At 41.6% G+C, this 20,494-nt stretch overlaps 1 protein-coding gene across 3 annotated transcripts in view; it reads left to right on the forward strand.

The window, feature by feature from the left end:
* The window catches only part of LOC140187171 (zinc transporter ZIP11-like), an 840,422-nt gene extending 822,410 nt beyond the window's left edge, over positions 1-18,012 (forward strand). For all 3 annotated transcript variants that reach the window (XM_072242190.1, XM_072242191.1, XM_072242192.1), the window contains exons 8-9: positions 6,060-6,218; positions 10,099-18,012. In XM_072242190.1, the coding sequence (XP_072098291.1) occupies positions 6,060-6,218; positions 10,099-10,177 (238 nt within the window). In that variant the 3' untranslated portion in view covers positions 10,178-18,012. The remainder of the gene's footprint in view (positions 1-6,059; positions 6,219-10,098) is intronic.
* The last annotated feature ends 2,482 nt before the right edge of the window (positions 18,013-20,494 follow it).

A 20,494-nucleotide genomic window follows, 5' to 3' on the forward strand; every position in this document is an offset into this window, starting at 1 on the left:
AGAGAGATATTCATTCAGGACTGTGGTCCTCCAACGGACCACAACAACAGAGCAGAGTTAAGGATGTGGCTGCACTTCACATTTAGCAAGTCCTGGACTTACGCTTGGGAAAGGCTGAATGTTCGCAATTGCCTTTGAAACCCTGTCATCACATATCAGCGTAGTTTCTGGAAGATGCCCTTTGTTCCATCTGAGTGGATCCTCATGATCAGTGTTACACTCGGAACAGTTCTGAAAGTGTTCGACCTGAACATTTCTAGAATGGCAGAAATGAATTACAGTCCCATGAGGTAACTTCAAGTCGTAGTCTTCCACTGGAATGCACTTGGCTTCATTTTGACAGATGGAACCATCATCGTCCGTCAGAATCTAGTTCAGAACATAGCATGTAAAAGATGAAATTTTAAAAATTGCAATGCTTTCTGAGCTGTGCATATGAAGAGTGTTGTGTAACAAAGTGCATGAGATGTTCAGCCTGAACTAAACCTCATCATCAACAGTAGGTCAATAGTCCAACAGTACCCCCTGCCACCGCCATCTCCACCACATTCTGAGGGCAACCAGCTGATGTATCTGGACCCCAGTTCATCTATGTCCTGGGAATAAATGAATAAACATTACACAGACAGAATATGTTGGCTGAATGAGATATTACTTCAGGTTTTGAGATCCAAACAAATCCATTGTAGCCAATTTCACAGCATAGCTTTTGGAATGAGTAGATTGGGGTGGGGGGGGGAGACTCTTTGTTCAAAAAATCAAAGTCAAAGTAAATTTTATTATCAGAGTACATATACATCACCACACACAAGTCTGAGATTTTTTTTCCTGCGGGCATACTCAGCAAATCTATAGCATAGTAACTACAACAGGATCAGTGAAAGATCAGATAGAGCATAAAAGACTACAAACTGTGCTGATGTAAATATAAATAAATAACTTTAAATAATGAGAGCATGGAATAACAAGATAAAGAGTCCTTAAAGTGAGATCATTTGTTGTGGGAACATTTCAATAGATGAGTGTAGTTATCCTCTTTTGTTCAAGAGCCTGATGGTTGAGGGGTAATAACTGTTCTTGAACTTGGTGGTGTGAACCCTGAGGCTCTTGTACCTTGTATCTGATGACAGCAGTGAGAAAAGAGCATGATCTGAGTGGTGACGATCTTTGAGGACGGATGCTGCTTTCCTACGACAGCGTTTCATGAAGATGTGTTCAATAGTTGGGAAGGTTTTACCCGTGATTTACTTGTCCAAATCCACTACCTTTTGTAGGATTTTCCATTCAAAGGCATTGGTGTTTCCATACCAGGCCATGATGCAAGCCAGTCAATACACTCTCTACTTTACTTCCTAATTCTGCTCCTATGTCTTATGGTCTTGTCAAAGGTTATGGGCAGAACGCAGTTAACTGGCGTTGAGGAAGAGAAAAAAAAAGGATCAGCCATGATTGAATGGCGGAGCAGAGTCGATGGGCCAAGTGGCCTAATTCTGCTCCGATGACTTATGGTCTTATTACACACGGAGGGAAGTTTGTCAAAGTTTTTGATGTCATGCTGAGTCACTGCGGACTCCTGAGGAAGTAGATGGGCTGTTGTGCGTTCTTTGCAAATAGGATTTCCCAGTGGCCAACCGTTTTAATTCCAATCCCCATTCCCAGTCCGAAATGTTGGTCCATGGCCTCCCCTACCACCATGATGAGGCCACTCTCAGGATGGAAGAGAAATACTTCATATTCTATCTGGGTAACCTCCAACCTGATGGCATGAACACCAATTTCTCTGACTTGTGGTAATGTTCCCCCCTCCCCTTTCCTCTTCTTTCATTCTCCACTCTGATTCTCCTTGTACCTCTTCTCCGCCCCTGGTGCTCCACCTCTTTCTCCCATGGTCCACTCTCCTCTCCTATCAGATTTCTCCTTCAGCCCTTAACTTTTCCACTTATCACCTCCCAGTATCTCACTTCAACCCCTCCCTCACGCACCTACCTTCCCCCTCACCTGCCTTCACCTACCACCTTCTAACTAGTACTCTCACCCCTCTCCCCACTTTCCTATTCTGGCTTCTTCCCCATTCCTTCCCAGACTAATGAAGGGTCTCGGCCTGAAACGACGACCGTTTATTCACCTCCACGGATGCTGCCTGACCTGCTGAGGTCCTCCAGCGTTTTGCATATGTTTTCTGAATGTATAGCACTCAGGAGCAATTTCCAGAATAGTGCAGTAATGCACAGTACCTTGAAGAAAGGCAGCGTGCTGTGGAAAGACAGAATGATTTACAGAATGAAAGTACAGACTGATTTTACAATCCAGAGCTATCAACTGGACCCATTGCTGTCAGCCAATAGCAGACCATGTGCCCCAGATCTAGCAATGTGGGTGGCTCTCTGTTGGCTGTACACAATTGCACAATTGGTTCTTGTATTCTCTGCAAAAACTTAAAAAAGAGATGAACTTCCCTTCAGGTATCCTGGGAGGTCTGTCACTAAATAATCCTCATGAATATAAAAGAACAGACAATAGCAAATCAGGCATATTGAATTGGGAAGCTTCAGATTGTTGCTAAGAAAAGCTAAAAAGTATTGTGTTGTTAATAGTCCAAAACCTCCGGCTTCGCCGTGTTTTTATTTTGTCTTATCTTATTGGCAGTTAACTTTGTGTCTCCTTCCCAAGCAAATCTGTTTTTTTTGTTGTGATAAAACTTTTTTCTTTTCAACACAGCCTGCTTTGATCACATACCTACATGTCATCGCTTTTGAGTGGTTAGTACAGCAACAGAAAGCAGGTTTCTTTGCAGATACTTAGTGTTATCTCCAGATGCTGAGCTTCTTGATAATTCCTATCAGCCACTGTCTCTCACTCTGTTTTTATGTTGTAATGGCACGAGAGAGATTTATTTTAGCCAACTAGCATGTTTGCACTTGTTTCTGGAGCGATCCTCTCCGATTTAATCCCAATTTCCTGGAGTGGCCATCTACATCCCTGTAAAATTTAGTCTGTGGACATGGAACAGATCTCTGTGCCCCTTAGCACCCCGACTAAAACAAATCCTTTCCTTTCCCGGGAACATCTGAAGAAGTGTATCCCTGTTTCTTTTATATTTGCTGTCCTTCAACACATTTCAGTGGTAGTTGCGTACCTGTTCTGAGAACTATTCCTCCAGCACCCTTTCTTTGATGTCTTTCAATAGTGCTCCATCTGCACTGTAAACAAGACTGTTACTTTTAGCTATAAACGTCACCTGATTTTCCCAATTTCAAATCCTGGCCAGCCCAATGATCTGGAAGTGCTTGCTGCTTTTTGGATTTTAACTTTTTCTGCGGCTTTCCTTTCCTCTCTTCACTTTAATGTGCATTCTGGAATCTTCTATCTTCGTCGAAACACTTTTTACCAACCCTACTGCTTCAGTCTTCCACATTTCCCGTATCTCTGCCTCAGAGTTATGGAACACTTCTGCACCGAAAAACGTCCTTTGGCCTGTCTGGTCTAAATATTGACTAGTTTCCCCTCAATCTGTCTTCCTCCCTTTTGGAACAACGAGTCACATTGGCTCTTTCCCAGTCTTCTGCTAATCTCAGAATTTAGTTGGTTTAAGAAAAACTTTAACTAATCAATTCTTTATCACGTCCTCCACCTCCTCTAAAACTATTGGGTGCAGACCATGGGGTCCCAGTGATTTATCTGCCTTTATCCCAATGAGTTTCTCTATCCCCCTGATGACTGGGACTTTTACATGTTTTTGCCTGTTATTTGAAATTAGCCCACCTGGTATCTTAGGTATATCTGCAGTGAAGACTGATGAACAGCTGAGGTCACGAACACAGATCTCTGGAGCTATGATGCAGCAACTGTGTCTACTGTGTCACTGAGGGACTGATTGAAACAGGAGTGTCCAACTCTCCAATGGTTCCTCCCTTCCTCACCCTCGATGTGAGTCAGCCAGCCACCAGCATTATCCTCTTATTGGAGAGAAAAGAGGAGAGATCATAGTTTGGCTGTGTAGAAGGTTTTAAAAGGGATTTTTAAGAGTTGGGAATGGATTCTGTGAATTCTAGCAGTTGAAGGTCCTCCCATTAGTGACTAGTCAAAGAGTGTGTCATCCAGAAGAATAATATATCCCAACACAAGAGAGGATAGATGCTGGAATCTGGAGCAACACACAAAATGCTGTAGCAACTCACTATGTCAGGCAGCATCTAAATAGGGATCTTCCCATGGATGTTTTCTGACCTGCTGAAATTCCCCCAGCTCTTTGGGTGACGTGTGCCTTTTGAGATCATAGCCCCATTTCTCAGTGTTCAGATTCTACCCTCCCTCCATTCTGAAATGTACCACTAAAAATTTCAAAAGAGATTAAAAAAATAGAAAAGTATCAAAATATTCCCAGTAAGTTAAGAGACAAAGGTAATTGAGAGTTCTGTAGGGTAGTGTAATTGGGAGAAATTACATAATTCACAACAATCGACATTGAGTTGGGGTTTCGCTTTAAGAGGCTGGTCTGACGTGATGATGTTGTTGCGTAAGGATTTTTAGCGCAATTTTGTGTTTATGTTTTGGAGTTCAATAAAATGTGTTACAGATTTATTAAAAATAAAACACATCACTTTATTTTATTTGCAAAAACCTACTGCACAAATGAATTGATGGATTCAATGATCTCAAATCTGGCAATCCAATCCCATAGAGTCAAACCCAAGGACAGAGGGATACTTGATGAAAGTGCTTTGCTGACATTTTAATCACATGGAGCACATGAAAGCTATAAATGTGTGAAAACGCAAAGTGAGATTTTGAGTCCTTGCTTAGAATGGGATGGATGTCATTGGAACCCTTGTGTCCATGCCAACTAGTTTCCAGAGCAACCCATTAGTTTCACCCCTGGTTCTTCCTCCATAGCTTTGCAATTTTTTTCTTCATTGTATGTTTATCTCGAAGACCACAGTGAACCTACCAGTGTGGATCCATCGCATCTACTGGTGTTGCATTCCAGATCCAATTTATAAAAAGAAAACACGAGGAATTCTGCAGATGCTGGAAATTCAAGCAACACACATCAAAGTTGCTGGTGAACGCAGCAGGCCAGGCAGCATCTCTAGGAAGAGGTAAAGTCGACGTTTCAGGCTGAGACCCTTCGTCAGGACTAACTGAAGGAAGAGTTAGTAAGAGATTTGAAAGTGCGAGGGGGAGATCCAAAATGATAGGAGAAGACAGGAGGGGGAGGGATGGAGCCAAGAGCTCTCTAACTTCTGCTAATGCCCCACCTCCCCCTCGTACCCCATCCATTATTTATTTTTATACACACATTCTTTCTCTCACTCTCCTTTTTCTCCCTCTGTCCCTCTAACTATACCCCTTGCCCATCCTCTGGTTCCCCCCCCCTTGACTTTCTCCCTGGGCCTCCTGTCCCATGATCCTCTCATATCCCCTTTGCCAATCACCTGTCCAGCTCTTGGCTCCATCCCTCCCCCTCCTGTCTTCTCCTATCATTTTGGATCTCCCCCTCCCCTTCCCACTTTCAAATCTCTTACTCACTCTTCCTTCAGTTAGTCCTGACGAAGGGTCTCGGCCTGAAATGTCGACTGCACCTCTTCCTAGAGATGCTGCCTGGCCTGCTGCGTTCACCAGCAACTTCGATGTGTGTTGCTTATAAAAAGAAAGCTTTTTAACAGCTTCTTCCCGTTCACCATCAGATTTCTGAATTGTCCATGAATTCACAAACCTTATTATTTTGCTCTCTCTTTGCACGACTTATTTGTTTAATTATATAGTATTTCTTGATGCAACTCATATATCAAGTTATTTTTATGTATTGCACTGTACTGTCGCAAAACAACAAATTTCACGACATACGTCACTGATAATAAAGCTGATTCTGTGCTTCCCTTTCCCCTTTATGTTGTACCTATGACCTCTTGTCCTTGACCTCTCCACCACTATGCACTCTGTCCAGCCACTTCCATTATTTTATATGTAACCACAATTCTGCTTGCATCTAATTGTCAAGTTTAAACTTTCACCTTACATTTCATTTTGCTAACTCTACTTGTTTTCCTGTTGTAAAGGTACGGTCAGTTAAGTGGCATGGTTGAGCCAGTGGCGGGAGTGTTTGGTGCCTTTGCAGTAGTCCTTGCCGAGCCACTGTTGCCCTATGCCTTAGCTTTTGCAGCCGGTGCCATGGTTTACGTTGTAATTGATGACATCATTCCTGAAGCTCAACTCAGGTGAGAACCAAATAATTCCTTGTAACTTCATTTGCGCTTTCAGTGTTGTCTTTCCCAGTTAACCAGTCAAAAGCAAAAGTATTCAATCTCTGGAATTCTGATATAAATACAGAAAGTATTGGAAGTTCACCAGCTGAAGGATCACTATAATTATTAGAAAGAGATTGAATACGGCACAACATGAATCAGTTGCAGATAATGGGCAGAGAAATGGCAGATGGAGTTTAACCCAAATATATGTGAGGTGTTGGTAGGGCAAGTGCAAGGAGAAAGTACACTGTTAATGGCAAGACCCTGAACAGTGTTGCTGAGCGGAGAGCTCTTGGGGTCCAAGTTCATAGCTCCACGAAAGTGATGACACAGGTCGATAGGGTGGTTAAGGAGGCCTATGGAATGCTTGCTATTATTAGTTGAGGCATTAAGTCCAAAAGTCAAGAGATTGTGTTGTAACTTTTTAGAACTCTGGTTAGGACACATCTGGAGTATTGCATATAGTTCTGGTCACCCCACTATAGGAAGGATGCTGAGGCTTTGGAGGGGGGTACAGAAGAGGTTTAGATTATGAGGACACTCAGTCCTCTTTTATTGTCATTTAGAAATGCATACATGCATTAAGAAATGATACAATGTTCCTCCAGAGTGATATCACAGAAAACAGGGCAAACCAAAGTCTAACACTGACAGAACCACATAATTATAACATATAGTTACAGCAGTGCAAAGCAATACCATAATTTGATAAAGAACAGACCATGGGCGCGGTAAAAGAAGTCTCAAGTCCCGATCGACTCCCAAGTCCCTGATAGCAGGCGGCAGAAGGGAGAAACTCCCTGCCATAAACCTCCAGGCACCGACAACTGCCGATGCCTTGGAAGCAGCCGACACTGAGTCCATCCGTCCGAAAACTTTGAGCCTCCGACCAGCCCCTCCGATACAGCCTCCTGAGCGCCATCCTCTGCCGAGCGCCTTCGACCTCGCCCCGGCCACCGAAACAAGCAAAGCCGAGGACTCGGGGCCTTCTGCTCCGGAGATTCCGGTTACCACACAGTAGCAGCGGCAGCGAAGCGGGCATTTCGGAAGTTTCTGGTTTACCAGGATGCTGCCTGGAATAGAGGGTATGTGCTATCATGAGAGGCCGGAAAAACTTGGTTTGTCTTCTGTGGAGTGGTGGAGGCTGAGGGGAGATCTGATAGAGATTTATGAGATTACGAGAGGCATCGATTGAGTAGACGGGGAATATTTTTTCCCATGGTAGATACTAGGTTACCTGGTCAGCACAACATTGTGGGCCGAAGGACCTGCAATATGCTGTAGATTTCTATGTTCTTTGTTCTATGTATATCTAAAACCTGAGGACATGTATTAAAGGTGCGAGGGGGTAGGTTCAAACGGGTATGAGGAGCAAGTTTTTTTACCCAGAGAGCAGTGGATACCTGGAATGCAGTACTTGGAAAGGTGGTAGAGGCAAATATAATAGAGGCTTTTAAAAGGTGTTTAGGTAGGCACATGAATATGAGGAAGATGGAGAGATATGGACATTGTATAGTTGGGAAGGAGATTAGTTTTTCTTTTTTTTAAATTTACTTTTTTGCTGGTTCGGTACAACATTGTGGACCGAGGGCCTATTCCTGTGCTGTACTGTTCTATATTCCATGTTGATTACAAATAAAGGAGCCTTCCATCTCAATGAGCTGGAAATTTATAGCATATCTAGGACAAGAATGAATGGTGGCAGCGATGAGGAACGCCAGTTATGTGGAGAAGGAGGCTGTTTGAGAGTTCAGGGGATCTAACAAAGATATTCTGAATATTGATGGGATTTGATGAATAAGAGGATCAGTCCCCACCAGCAGAGAATTTGGTCAGATGTTGTTTAAGCATTGAAGGCAAGGTGAAAAGAGGTTTTATCTCTCTGCATTAAGTTGTTAAGATCGAAACTGCACCACCTAAAAGGGTGATAATAGCACTTTTATTAACATTCAAAGTAAATTTATAAATGGGAAGGAAGCAAGGGAACAGAACTAATTGTTGGCAATGACAAGGTGGGACAAATGGCCTCCTTTTGTCTTGTTTACTTCTGTCAGGTTTGACAGAACCTGTAAAAAGAAATAACAGGTTTATGTTTCAGATGGAGCTCATTTGTCAGATGAACAAAAGCAAATAAATATTGCGGTCAGGTAAAGATTTAATAAAGTAGTTCAGGTGATGCGTCACAACTTAAGCAACATTTAATTGTTTCTTAAACAACAGCAGAACTTCACAGTTGAATAATTGCCTCCTGAATGATTTCAACAGTGACCTAGATATGCAAATTTATTTCATCTCTAATATACTGAGCAACAAAGTGGTGCAATATGGATCAACAAGGGGAGATGGGCTTCTACTAATGATCTGTAATCTTATCCCCAATATAATACAGGCGTGCTAAGTCAATTGCACTGAATGAAAGCAATGTTTAACCTTTTACTGTTCAACTATTAAATTTATTTTTCTTTTGCCACTGGTGCAAGTTCCAAGTCCGGTGTAAATCAGCTTAGGTCGGCCACAGCTCTGTGCACCTTTTACTTCGCTGCTCTCATTAAGTGGGTACAAAGTATAAGATATTCCTGCCCTTACTCAGAGTCATCTGTAATTGACGGTTGGGTCGCAATTACTTAAAGGTGCAATTTTTTTAAAGAAACTTCCATTTTGTTCTCCCCTTTGAACTTTGCCACATCAAAGGCCTTTTCCTGGCCAGATGTGTGTGTATGGGCAAAATGTTCTCAGCTGCAGGCTTTTATTAAAGCCACTTTGTGCACTTTACTAAAAGGCACAGAGCAGTGTTTTATTGTGTTTTGTACTCTGCCTCTTGCTGGTATCAATTGCACTGCTGTGTTCAAGCACCAATACCTGGGCTGATGTGTTATATTCCCCGTTCTTGCAGAATAAATGGAGTCTCTCACAGCTGATAATGCACCAGTGGGAAAAGACCACAGAGCTGTTTAGGAATTATGATTAGAGAAAATAGAGTTGCTCAATTTTCATTCCCTAAGAGCAATATGGGGTCCACAGACCCTTCAGTTGACAGTCGGGGTTCATGGCATAAAAAATGTAAAATGTTGGGAACCCCTACCTTTGAGATATACGCACAGTAAAAAAATTGGTCTCCCTGTGTTTGCTGCTGCACAGCACTTTATGGAAATCTAGTGCAGAGGCATTTCATGCCAAGTCTGATTCTTCTTGTGTCCATTCACCAAAGTCAGATTAATTTACATTGATGGCTTCAGTGTTGATCTTGGCAAGATCTGGAACTGTTAATGGACTCTCCTCAAATCGTGGTCAAATCGGGTGTGCCTCCCGTAGGCCTTCGTCTTTGCAGCATTGCCCCATTTCACTATGTCAGCTCTTCTCAAGATGGATTAGGTCTGAAAGGACATTTCAGGAGCTCTATTTCTCCCTGGTCACCACAGGAAGCTGCTTGGTTGCCTGAATGCTGGCCATACTGCCAAGGTCTGCAAGTTGCTGAATAGCTGACTGGCTCAATGTCATACTTCCAAATGTCAATGAGTTGTCCCTATAATATACCCTCTGTGTAAATGATTCCTCGGGACAGTGGACCTTGGACCATTGACAATTGCAAGTTGGCGTATCAGTGGTGCAACATTAGGTGTGTTAGCAAGAATCCTTTTAGTGCATTTTATATATTAGTGAAGCAACTTTAAACACCATTCAAGGGGAAATAACTAAAACACATTATTATTTCAGGTTTTGATCATATTGTTTAGGCAAAGAGACATATTGAATGCATTCCAATTTACCAAATTATTCTAAAGCCATTAAAATTATTGATCACTGAATCAGTTGAAAGGAAAACTGACAGTATCCTTGCTCTTGTTTCCAGTGGAAATGGAAAGCTGGCTTCCTGGACCTCCATCATAGGCTTCGTCTTGATGATGTCGCTCGATGTGGGCCTTGGCTAATCTCAAGATGTACAGTACCTTCATTCTGAAGAAATTACTTTGGGAACATTATTTTCTTCACTACAAATTCTTTTTTTTCCCCCCTGTAACAGATTGTGATGTCAGCATCAGTCTAGTAAACTGAATACACATTTCTAGATTGACACATAATTTGATCTCAGTGGAAAATAACATTGACTTCTTGTCTGGGGCAATCATTGGAACTTAAGCCTTTTTAGCGATCTGGACCAGTGATCATTTAACATTTGTTTCTGGTTTTTGTGGGTTTTCCAAAGTTTGAAACTCAATGTCTGTTTATAATGAGGTTTTATTTCAGTTCCAGCTTTCATTGGTAGATTCAGAAAACAGTATCACAGCTGGATATTTATCAGCGTAAACTCAGGTTAGGAATAGGCTGATAATTTATGATTGACAATTGTGTAATAGAACAATGCCGCCATAACTATGCAGTTATAATCACCCATTGAATGATAACTGGTGTTACATCACTAGCTGAACAGATATTTTGAATGATTTTACTTGTACTCCAAGTTCAAAGTAAATTTATTATCAAAGTACATATATGTCACCCTACATACACCCTATGATTTGTTTCCTTGTGGGCATTCACAGCAAATACAAAGAAGCACAATAGAATCAATGAAAAACTGTAAAAAATATTAATCTGTTAAGTGTACATTTGACAAAATGTAACTGAAACACTTTGCTGCCCTTCGTTCTGAAGTTCAACAAACAATCTCAGTTACAGCAGCCTTGGGATAGTCTGCATCATTTATTTTGACATTTTGTGATTTCTGAAATGATTTGAAGTGTGGAGCGTTGTTTGAAGTAATATAATCTGTTTATTGCCACCAAAGAGTCTGTTAGCAGATACCAAGGGGTATGGTGAAATGTACCTTTGTGGACTCAGAGCCATTCGCTTTCTTAATTCAAAAATATGACAAAGACATTGAAATTTATTTAGGCCACTGCTAATTTTTGTAACTCACTGAGAGAACAAATCAGTATTGTTTCTTTAAAGTGACCTGCTAGCATTTTCAGCACACTTTATCTGCAGGCATACAATCTTAAATTAGGGTGAAATGAAGAATAATTGCAGATTTCTTTAAACAAAGTCAGGCCAAATCATGTTATATCAACTAAAAATCTAAGTCAACTAGATCAAAAGGAATTTTGTTATAAATGCAGTATATTGCCCGTGTTGAGGCTGCATTATTGAGAAAATGCTGTTATAGAGATGATTGTTACTCTGAATCCAGATCAGGATCAGGAATAATGATCGTTTCATTCTCCTTTACATTTGGGATGACAATAAACAATCTTAAATCTTGAATCTTGAGATGGCCCTGGATGGCTCCAAAGAGAGGTTGGTGCTGCACTGATTTCTGTGACCCTGCAAAAATGACTGGTGGAATGGTGTAGAATATGTTGCTATACAGGCTCTTTAACTTTTTATCCTTTTTATTATCCTTTTATTAGTAAACAAATAGAGGTAGAGAATATCTCAAGAGCAGCACATTTTCAAGTTTCACAACCAATGTCCAATAATTTAGAAGGATGCAGTAAAGTCTGGGACAGGGTCTTTCCCATGGCCCACACAAAAGAAAGTAAAACTTCAAATACAACTCATGACAGCCAGAACCTGGCGTAGCAGAGAGCCTTTCCCATTGAATACAATGGGCCAGTGTATGAACTGTATTTGTGCCATACTCACACACCCATTTGCACAACTTGACATCAGTGCCCTTTTGGCCCGCCGCTCACTTTAAACAGCACTTAGGCATACAATGTCATGTTTGTTTTGAAGTAAATATATAACTACAGTAATGAGGTGAATTATAAAAAGGGCATTGAAAGATATTGTTTTGGCACGAATTAGCTGGCACTATAACAAAAAGGAAAAGAAACTTGTTGGCGACTCAGAATAAATTATAATGATTGAACTTTGTAACCCTGAGAGTACTAGGGTCTAAGGTTAACAAGCATTTGGAAGTTTCCGCTCTCTCCCTAAGAAACGTTTTCAAATGATATTGTTTTTGGAGTGTTGCTTCCTGACAGTGCCCCATTATGAATCATTCTAACTGGCAGGTACGGCTTAATTTTCTAAAGGAAGATAATTCTGATTTCAGGATTTAACTTTCAACTGTTTCACGTAGCCCAGATGTTTAGGTCATGGGGAGCATTTACCTTGTTTACAACTATATTCATAACTGTAACATGATAGGCAGCTGCCTATAAAACCATGGTGCTGGCTGAAGACTGCAGTAGGTACAGCTTATTAACTGTAGAGGGATGGCCAGAGAGAGACACGGTGGGAGAATAGGTGGATACACAAACACACACATACCACAGTTTTTTTTAAGTTCCGTATGAACTTTGAGGTATTGTGGAAAACATGCCAGATAGGATGAATTCATGTTACTGCTACTGGGCATAATATCACTTGGTTCTGCCAGTCAGTGTTCATGCCAGGGAGTTATTGATTAAACCAGAAGTTAATAGCAGCAATAAAAATAAAAGCAAATCAAATCAAATTAGAAATGATAGGACAAAGATATTGAGTTTACATGTTACAGAATTGGTATATCTTTTGTCCTCTGCTATAACTGATATAAAAGTCTCTGCTGCTCTAGCATACAGTGATATTGTGAAGCTTGGGCTAGAGAAAGGCAGACCTAAAGTGAAGTTTTTGATTTCATGTATCTCCTCAAATGGCTTCAATCAGGGAGCTGTTGCTCTAAATCTGTGCTACCATGAAGTTTTTGAATATAACGTTTTAACTTGAAGGGCTTTTGTGTCTTTATCTTGAATTATTTTAAAAATAATAAACAATTTTAATGCAACCAGCTAAGTAACGTTGTTGTGTTACCAGTATCATCACTATGTACTGCTCAGGTTGAAAAGACAATTATCAGGATGGCTTACTTTCGTGACATGTTTTCTTCCAAAGTAACTCTGAATTTAAACACTAAATTCATTGTGAATTATGCTAGAGGAGCAGAGTTTTTGATATCAGTTATAACAGAGGACAAAAGATGTGCCAGTTCTGTAAGATGTAAACTCAATATCTTTGTCCCTGATAGACTCCCATAATTTCTAATTTGATTTGTTTTTATTTCTGTTGCTGTTATTAACCTCTGGTTTAATCAATAACTCCCTGGCATGACCACTTTCAGGGCAGAGGCACTGATTGGCAGAACCAATGTAAAGGTGAACTTAGATTTTATAACGAGTATCACAGGATTCAGGGCATGGACTGTGTCAGATTCTTAAGATGGTAGTGATTTCTGAAACAATGAAAATGCTGAATCATACAAACCCTTTGTACACCCTCATAAATATCTGTGGTAATATTTGATTCTGTAATTGAGGAACTGAAAAAGACCAAACGAAGGACACTGTTGTATGTGAAAACAGTTTGGATAGCTGCAAGAAAGCTCAAATGAATCCAGGATGGCCAAAGCCAGTTTTCATTACAATTTTATCTTTATTGCATCATAGAGCACTACAACACAGAAACAGGCCCTTTGGGCCCCAGCCCATGCCAATCTTGTCTTTTGCCTAGTCTCATCGATCTGACCCCAGACCATATCTCTCCAAACTTCTCTTAATATAGAGAATATTTATATTCTCCATATAGGGAATATTTTCTCTTCAGTTCATCTGCCAGAGCTGTTTGCAACACCTTTGTTTAAACTCAGTCAGATGCACGGGTGAATGAGGTGAAATGGTATTGGTACTGAGCTGAGGATGTGAGGGATGGAACACTTCTAAATCTTAACAAGTACTTGGCACGTCAGCCCAGGAATAAAACCTGAAGCTGCACTTCCTTCCTTTCTCACTTATTGCTTGTAGTCTGCAGTCTGGTACTGATCGTTCCAGTGTGTCTGTGTACACAGTCTACTTCTATTTGCTCAAACACGAGGAAATCTGCAGATGCTGGAATTTCAAGCAACGCACACAAAAAATGCTGGTGAACTTTTATTCGCTCTTGTTTTGGATGCTTTCCATTCCCTTCTTCAGGTCCTTACTCAGTGACTTGGGAAGTGAAGGAATAATTTGAGCTGCTGGCCAGTGGAGAGTGTCTGCAGTCAGAGACAAATCCAGACTCTTATAGAAATTGAGTTATCTTTTGCCTTCCAAACAGACGGCGGTTTAAGTAGATTTCACGTGGGGCTCTGGTCCTTCAGTTCCCGGGGTCATTCTCCTAAACCTCCTCTGGACCCTCTCCAATGCCAAGGACATCCTTTCTTAGATTATCATCACCTTTATGCTCCATATCGTATGATGTGGGTGATCATGGTCTCATGACCATGATCGTTCTGGGCAATTTTTTCTACGGTGGTGTTTTGCCATTGCCTTCTTCTGGGCAGAGTCCTTATGAAACAGGTGACCCCAGTCATTATCAATACTCTTTAGAGATTGTCTGCCTGGCATCAGTGGTCGTATAACCAGGTCTTGTGATATGCACCAGCTGCTCATACGATCATACACCACACCACTTGTTCCCATGACTTCACATGATCCTGATCATAAAGATTTCTTCGATATGGGGCCCACAACTGCTTATATAACTCCAAATGCAATCTGACCAATGCCTTATAAAGTGCCCCAGCACAATCCTTAGGCTGTGTGGGTCATTGAAAGAAAACAAAGCATTTTGCTACGTGTTTAATGTTTTGATGTACACGTGTGGCATAAAGCTAATCTTTAATGTTCTGTAATTTTTAATTTCCTTGGAAACAATTTGACAGTACAGAACCTTAAAAAGCAGAAGTGTCTGACACTTGTATGATAATGCTGTAAGTTTTTAACTCTTTCCACTGTCTTACCTGAGTGTTTGCAACGTTTTCTGTTTTTATTTCTTGTAGTATAAAAATGGAATTTGATTTATCTGATGAAATAAGCCAACAGCTCATGAGTAAACTAATGTCAGCAGCCACATATTGCAATGACAGTTGTGCTGTGTAATCTCTGTCTTCAGTTGAATCACTGCTCATTTGTCATGGGAGAAATTTTACTTTATTTTAATGTTCCTCACCTCCCATTGTTAGTCTGCTGAATTGCCTGATGCCCATGAAATATTCTCTTAATGTTTAATGTCATTTCCATTTCCATTAAGTGTGAAGAAGAATGAAATAGTTATTACTCCAGATCCAATGCAGCACAAAAAACACAATAAATATCAATACGCAAGATATCTTGCGTACATATAATGATTGTATGTTCATGAAGTGATGCTGGGCACCGAAGTCTTTGTACATAAGGTGACTCTGACATGAAATGATAAGGTAGTGCTAGAGTGGGTGTGGTGTGGTGGGTTGGGGTGCTGATCAGCCTTACTGCTTGGAGAAGGAAACAGTTTTTGAATCTGGTGATGCTGGCCTGGCTGCAGTGCAGCCTCCGCTCCGGTGGGTGAGGAAACCTTCATGATGTTGCTGACTTTTTTTCCCGTCGCCTTTCTGTATATACATCCTTCTGTTGTTTATATAAATTTTGTGATGAAGTACTCTAATCTGGATGCACCAATACATTTTATTGCTCTTAAATTAAAGTAATTATATATGTAATGCTGTAGAAGAACACATGCTTGAATATTTGTCCCTCCAGGCGAGTACGAAGGTAAATAGATATCCACTCTGGCCTGGTGCCAGACCAGAAGACATGCACATAACAGCAACCATCATGCCACAGGTGACTCTTTACATAAGCTAGCATTTCAAAAAAGAAATTTTTTAAAATTCTCACTGCGCAAAAAGAAGAAATATTTGCTCTTTGTTGTTTTTAAGGTTTTTTTTTGGATTTATGAGACCAAAATGATGACCTGCAACCCAAAGGACGATAATTGTGCAAAACACAAAGTGCAATCTCCCGCCAAATGGTGGAGATTCCTGCTTCCATTCAGCAGCTATTTAGATAACGAGGCTAATGTCTCAAACATGTTTTCCTGGCACAGGGCCTCACCCACTGGGAATGCACCTTGGCACATTGCAGACTCAACACCCACAATTTTCTGCCTATTTATATGGAAAATCCATCGAATACACCAGCAGTTTCATCTACATCCGCTCAGTCTGCGGATCCGGCTACTAAAAATGCACTTATTTGCTCAAGCTGATCTGGGTATGATCACTGCAAAGCTGGAAGTTCTGTTTATCCTCAGTTAAGATGTTCCTGTCCATTTGAAAGTCACAGTTTATTAGACGATTCTAAAGTACAGGAGCCTCAGGACTCACACCACCAGGTTCAGGGACAGTTATTACCCCTCAACCATCAGGCTCTTGAGCCAAAGGGGATAACTTCACTCAACTTCAATTCCCCCATCACTGACCTTCAAGGACTCTTCCTCTCATGTTCCAGATATTTATTGCTTATTCATTTATTATTATTATTTTTTCTTTTGTGTTTGCAGTGGTTGTTTTTAGCACACCGATTGAACGCCCAGGTTAGTGCAGTCTTTCATTGATTCTATTTTGGTTATTATTGGATTATGGATTTATTGTGCATGCCCACAAGAAAATGAATCTCAAGGTTGTATATGGTGATATATATGTACTCTGATAATAAAATTATTTTGAACTTTTGAATTTTGATCTTCATTGGGTGTTTCTTTCTTAATACAAAATACGAGATAAATATCAAATTCATAATGAGAAGTTTCCTCATTCTAGCATTTGACATCAGCACATTTAAGAATCTTTAAACAATGCAGGTTTATTCTATTGCCTGATGCAAATTGCACAAACCTTGCTCATGAAATCACACTCCTAAGCCTCTATCTGGTCACTAGGAATCTAATAAGCTGAAATCTGTTTGAGTTTTTCATGCATGCTATTGATGCTTTTACTAGTTGTTCAAGCATTGGTCCATCTGGTGCTTTGCTGTTTCCGAGAGGGTTCCACAGGCTGGAAGGAAAGCATGCAGGATGGAGGCCAGGAAACCAGGATTCGAGGCGCAAACCAAGGATCGACTCCAGACCTCACTGATTAAAGCGCTGGTGGAGATTGAAATCATCACAGTGGGTGCAGGGGACAAGCAGATGGTCAGCACTGTCTACCAGGCTCTCGCTCGTTATTGCCGGAGGAGGGTGTCTGCATGTGGGAGTCTCTCTCTGCCTCTCACTTTCTGCGATTGAGGTCTTTGAGATTGAGTGATTTCTCTCTCCCTCGGCACTGTCAGAGAATGGTGCTAGAGCAAGGTTTAATCACCACATTTTGTAGATTTGGACTCTAATTCGGTTTATGATGTGTACTAGTTCTGTTTCCTTCTTCGTTTGTTGCTGCTTTTGGGTGATTTTTGAATTGGGACACCCTGCAGATAACGAACACTGAACTGAACTGAAATATGCCTTTTGATTTGATGTTTTTGCTTGTGTTTTTTGTTCCTATTTGCGTGATTTTTTTTTGCACATGGGGGGAGGAAGGGGGCTTGATGTTTTTCTCTGAACAGGTTCGTTCCATAGTTCCCTTCCCCAATGATATTCTGATACCTGTTGAAATGTTCTTTTGAAGGAAAGACATATCATTTTTTTTCTGAAATGATAGATCCAAATATCTTGCAATTCATCACAATTCTGTAATATTTGTCTTCTACTGTTGATTTTAGAGTTATTAAATATACAAAATTACACCAGGTCATGATGTTAGATTAATTGTGTAACAGAAATACTGGAAGATGAATGCAGCCCGTAACTGTCTTAACAACTGAGTCCATTGCCATAAGACGTGTTATTGACACAACAAACATGGCTTTGTCCCCTTTTTATTATAAAGAAACAAAGATCAAGTTCAAGTTTGTTGTATAGCTAAATTAAACAACTTTTTTTCTGAGACCAAGGTGCAAAACACAGTACATACAGTGTACAAGTATCACATTAACACAATAAACTAATATTAACAGAATAATATTGTAGGATTTTGTCAATAAAACATGTCAGAGTTGTTTATGTGTTTAACAAAAGCCACAGCCCTTTACTCCCATTACAATCTAAACAAAAGTAGTCGCTCTACACTGGTGCCGTTACGTCAGACGCCGTCTCTTAAAGAGAACACAACTCAAGGAAGGTGCTTGTGAATTATGTAGAACAATTATGAGCAATACGTGTCATTTGTCACCCATTACATTACCCTGCATAGAATTTACCAAACAACAGGAATTCTGCAGATGCTGGAAATTCAAGCAACACACATCAAAGTTGCTGGTGAACGCAGCAGGCCCGGCAGCATCTCTAGGAAGAGGTACAGTCGAAGTTTCGGGCTGAGACCCTTCGTCAGGACTAACTTTCTAGAGATGCTGCCTGGCCTGCTGCGTTCACCAGCAACTTTGATGTGTGTTGCTAGAATTTACCAAAACTGGCATTATGAGTCTGTCTGGAGGTTGTATGAGCCACCGAGCTCAGGTCCTTTGTTCCTTGGTTGGAGTAACACCTGGTGCCTCTGGCTGATCCAAGGGGTGTGCTGACATGCACATAGTTACATTATGATGCAAGGGGTATGGCGGTGGAACCATTCAGGCCTTGGATGACCAGTTCAAGGTGATCTACACAAATACATTCAGGTTTACCCTTCCTAGCTACAATAATAGTCTTTTTGCCCCATTCCAAAATGTGGGATGGGCCATCGTTAAAGGGGCTGAAGGAGGCATTGATGTGCATCCTGGCAGACAAAAATGAACGAGATAGACTGTAGGCCAACTGGAAGCCAAGCGTCCTGTATGCCACAATGGGAAGTAGGAATATATGTAAAAGATTTGAGTTTACTGAGAAGGGCAGAACACCGTTGAGTCACCTACCAGGCACTCTTGGCGTTAGGAATAAAATCATCCAGCAACAGTAGTAGTGGCCCATACTTAAACTCACCTGCAGAGGACTGCAGGTCCTCTTTTGGAGCTTTTCTGAGCCCCAGCAGGATACACAGGAGACAATCACACCGACACACATCCATCAGGGAGGCCCTCAGAGCAGCCATTAATGAATGGCGACACTACTTGCACAGGCCATTGGACTGCAGGAGATACGCCATGGTGTGATGCAACTTAACACCAAGGTCTGGGCCACCGCAGCTCAGAGGTCTGACATGAATTGGGGACTGTGGACTGCAAAGATGTCCAATGGCTGCTGGACAAAGAGGCCCAGGTGTTGGTGAAGGCTTGAGCCATGTCCGCAGCAGTCGTCGACGCTAGCCTCTGGTCACCTGGTGGTACAGTCCACCATGATATGGAGCTGCATGAAACCACAGGGGAGGGTGTGGTGAAGAGGATAAGTCAGGGCCACGTTGACTTGGACAAACTGTTGCTCAAGGACCTTGAAAGGTGCAGGTCGTGCCCGAATGTGAGGTTTAATTTTCGCCCACTGACACGCACCACAGGCTGCACCCCAGTCTCACACGTCCTTCCTAAGGCTGGACCTCAAAAGCTTTAAAGCAACCAGTTTCTGTGAAGTCTTCCTGCCTGTGGGAGTCTGTGAATGTAGTTAAAAAGCTTCAGTTTGCAGGCACTATGGAATGAGAGGGACCGGTTGAGGCATCGTACAAAAGAGAAACTCCTGCATCCCTGACTTGATGTCAGCCAACTACAGGCCCACGACTGCTCTCCTGTAAGCCTGGACCTCTGGATTGATAGTTTGGTCAGCTGCCTTGCCAGTACAGTCAACACCAATGTGTATAGCACTGATGGTGGGCTGTGAGAGGCAATCAGCCATAACAATGTGCTGTACGTCAGTCGTGAATTCCGAAATGTCGGCCAGGTGGCAATGCTGCTGTCAGACCAGGGGTCTGATGCTTTGGCCATCATGTGCATGAGGGGTTTATGGTCAACAAACGCTGCGGAATGCCAACCATCAGGTAGAAAATGAACAGCCAGGTAAAGACTGTGAAGCTCGCGGTCAAATGTGCTGTACCTCCTCTCGGGGTGTGAGCTGCTGGCTGAAGAAGGTAAGTGGCCGCCAACAGTTCTTGCTCAGCACCCACAACATAGTCTGAGGTGTCCATAATAGTGGCAACTTTTGATGGCAGGGGTGTCACACCTTCTGTGGAGATGCCGTGGATGAGAAAGTCAATAGTAGACAACCGGAAGTGGCATTTAGCAGGGTTAATAATCAGTCCATATTGGCTTAAGCACTTGAAAAGTGTGCCAAGATGTGATAAGTGTTTGGGTTTGGATGCGCCGGCGACAGGTAAGTAGAAAATCTAAGTCTTTTAACACAGAATCCATGAGTCGCTGGAAAGTCTGCGCTGCATTTTTCAACCCAAATGGAATGCACAGAAACTCAAATAGGCCAAATGAGGCTATAACTGCAGTTTGGGAACATCCTCAGTGCGC

This window comes from Mobula birostris, chromosome 24 (assembly GCF_030028105.1).
Source record: "Mobula birostris isolate sMobBir1 chromosome 24, sMobBir1.hap1, whole genome shotgun sequence".
Classification (NCBI taxonomy): Eukaryota; Metazoa; Chordata; class Chondrichthyes; order Myliobatiformes; family Myliobatidae; genus Mobula; species Mobula birostris.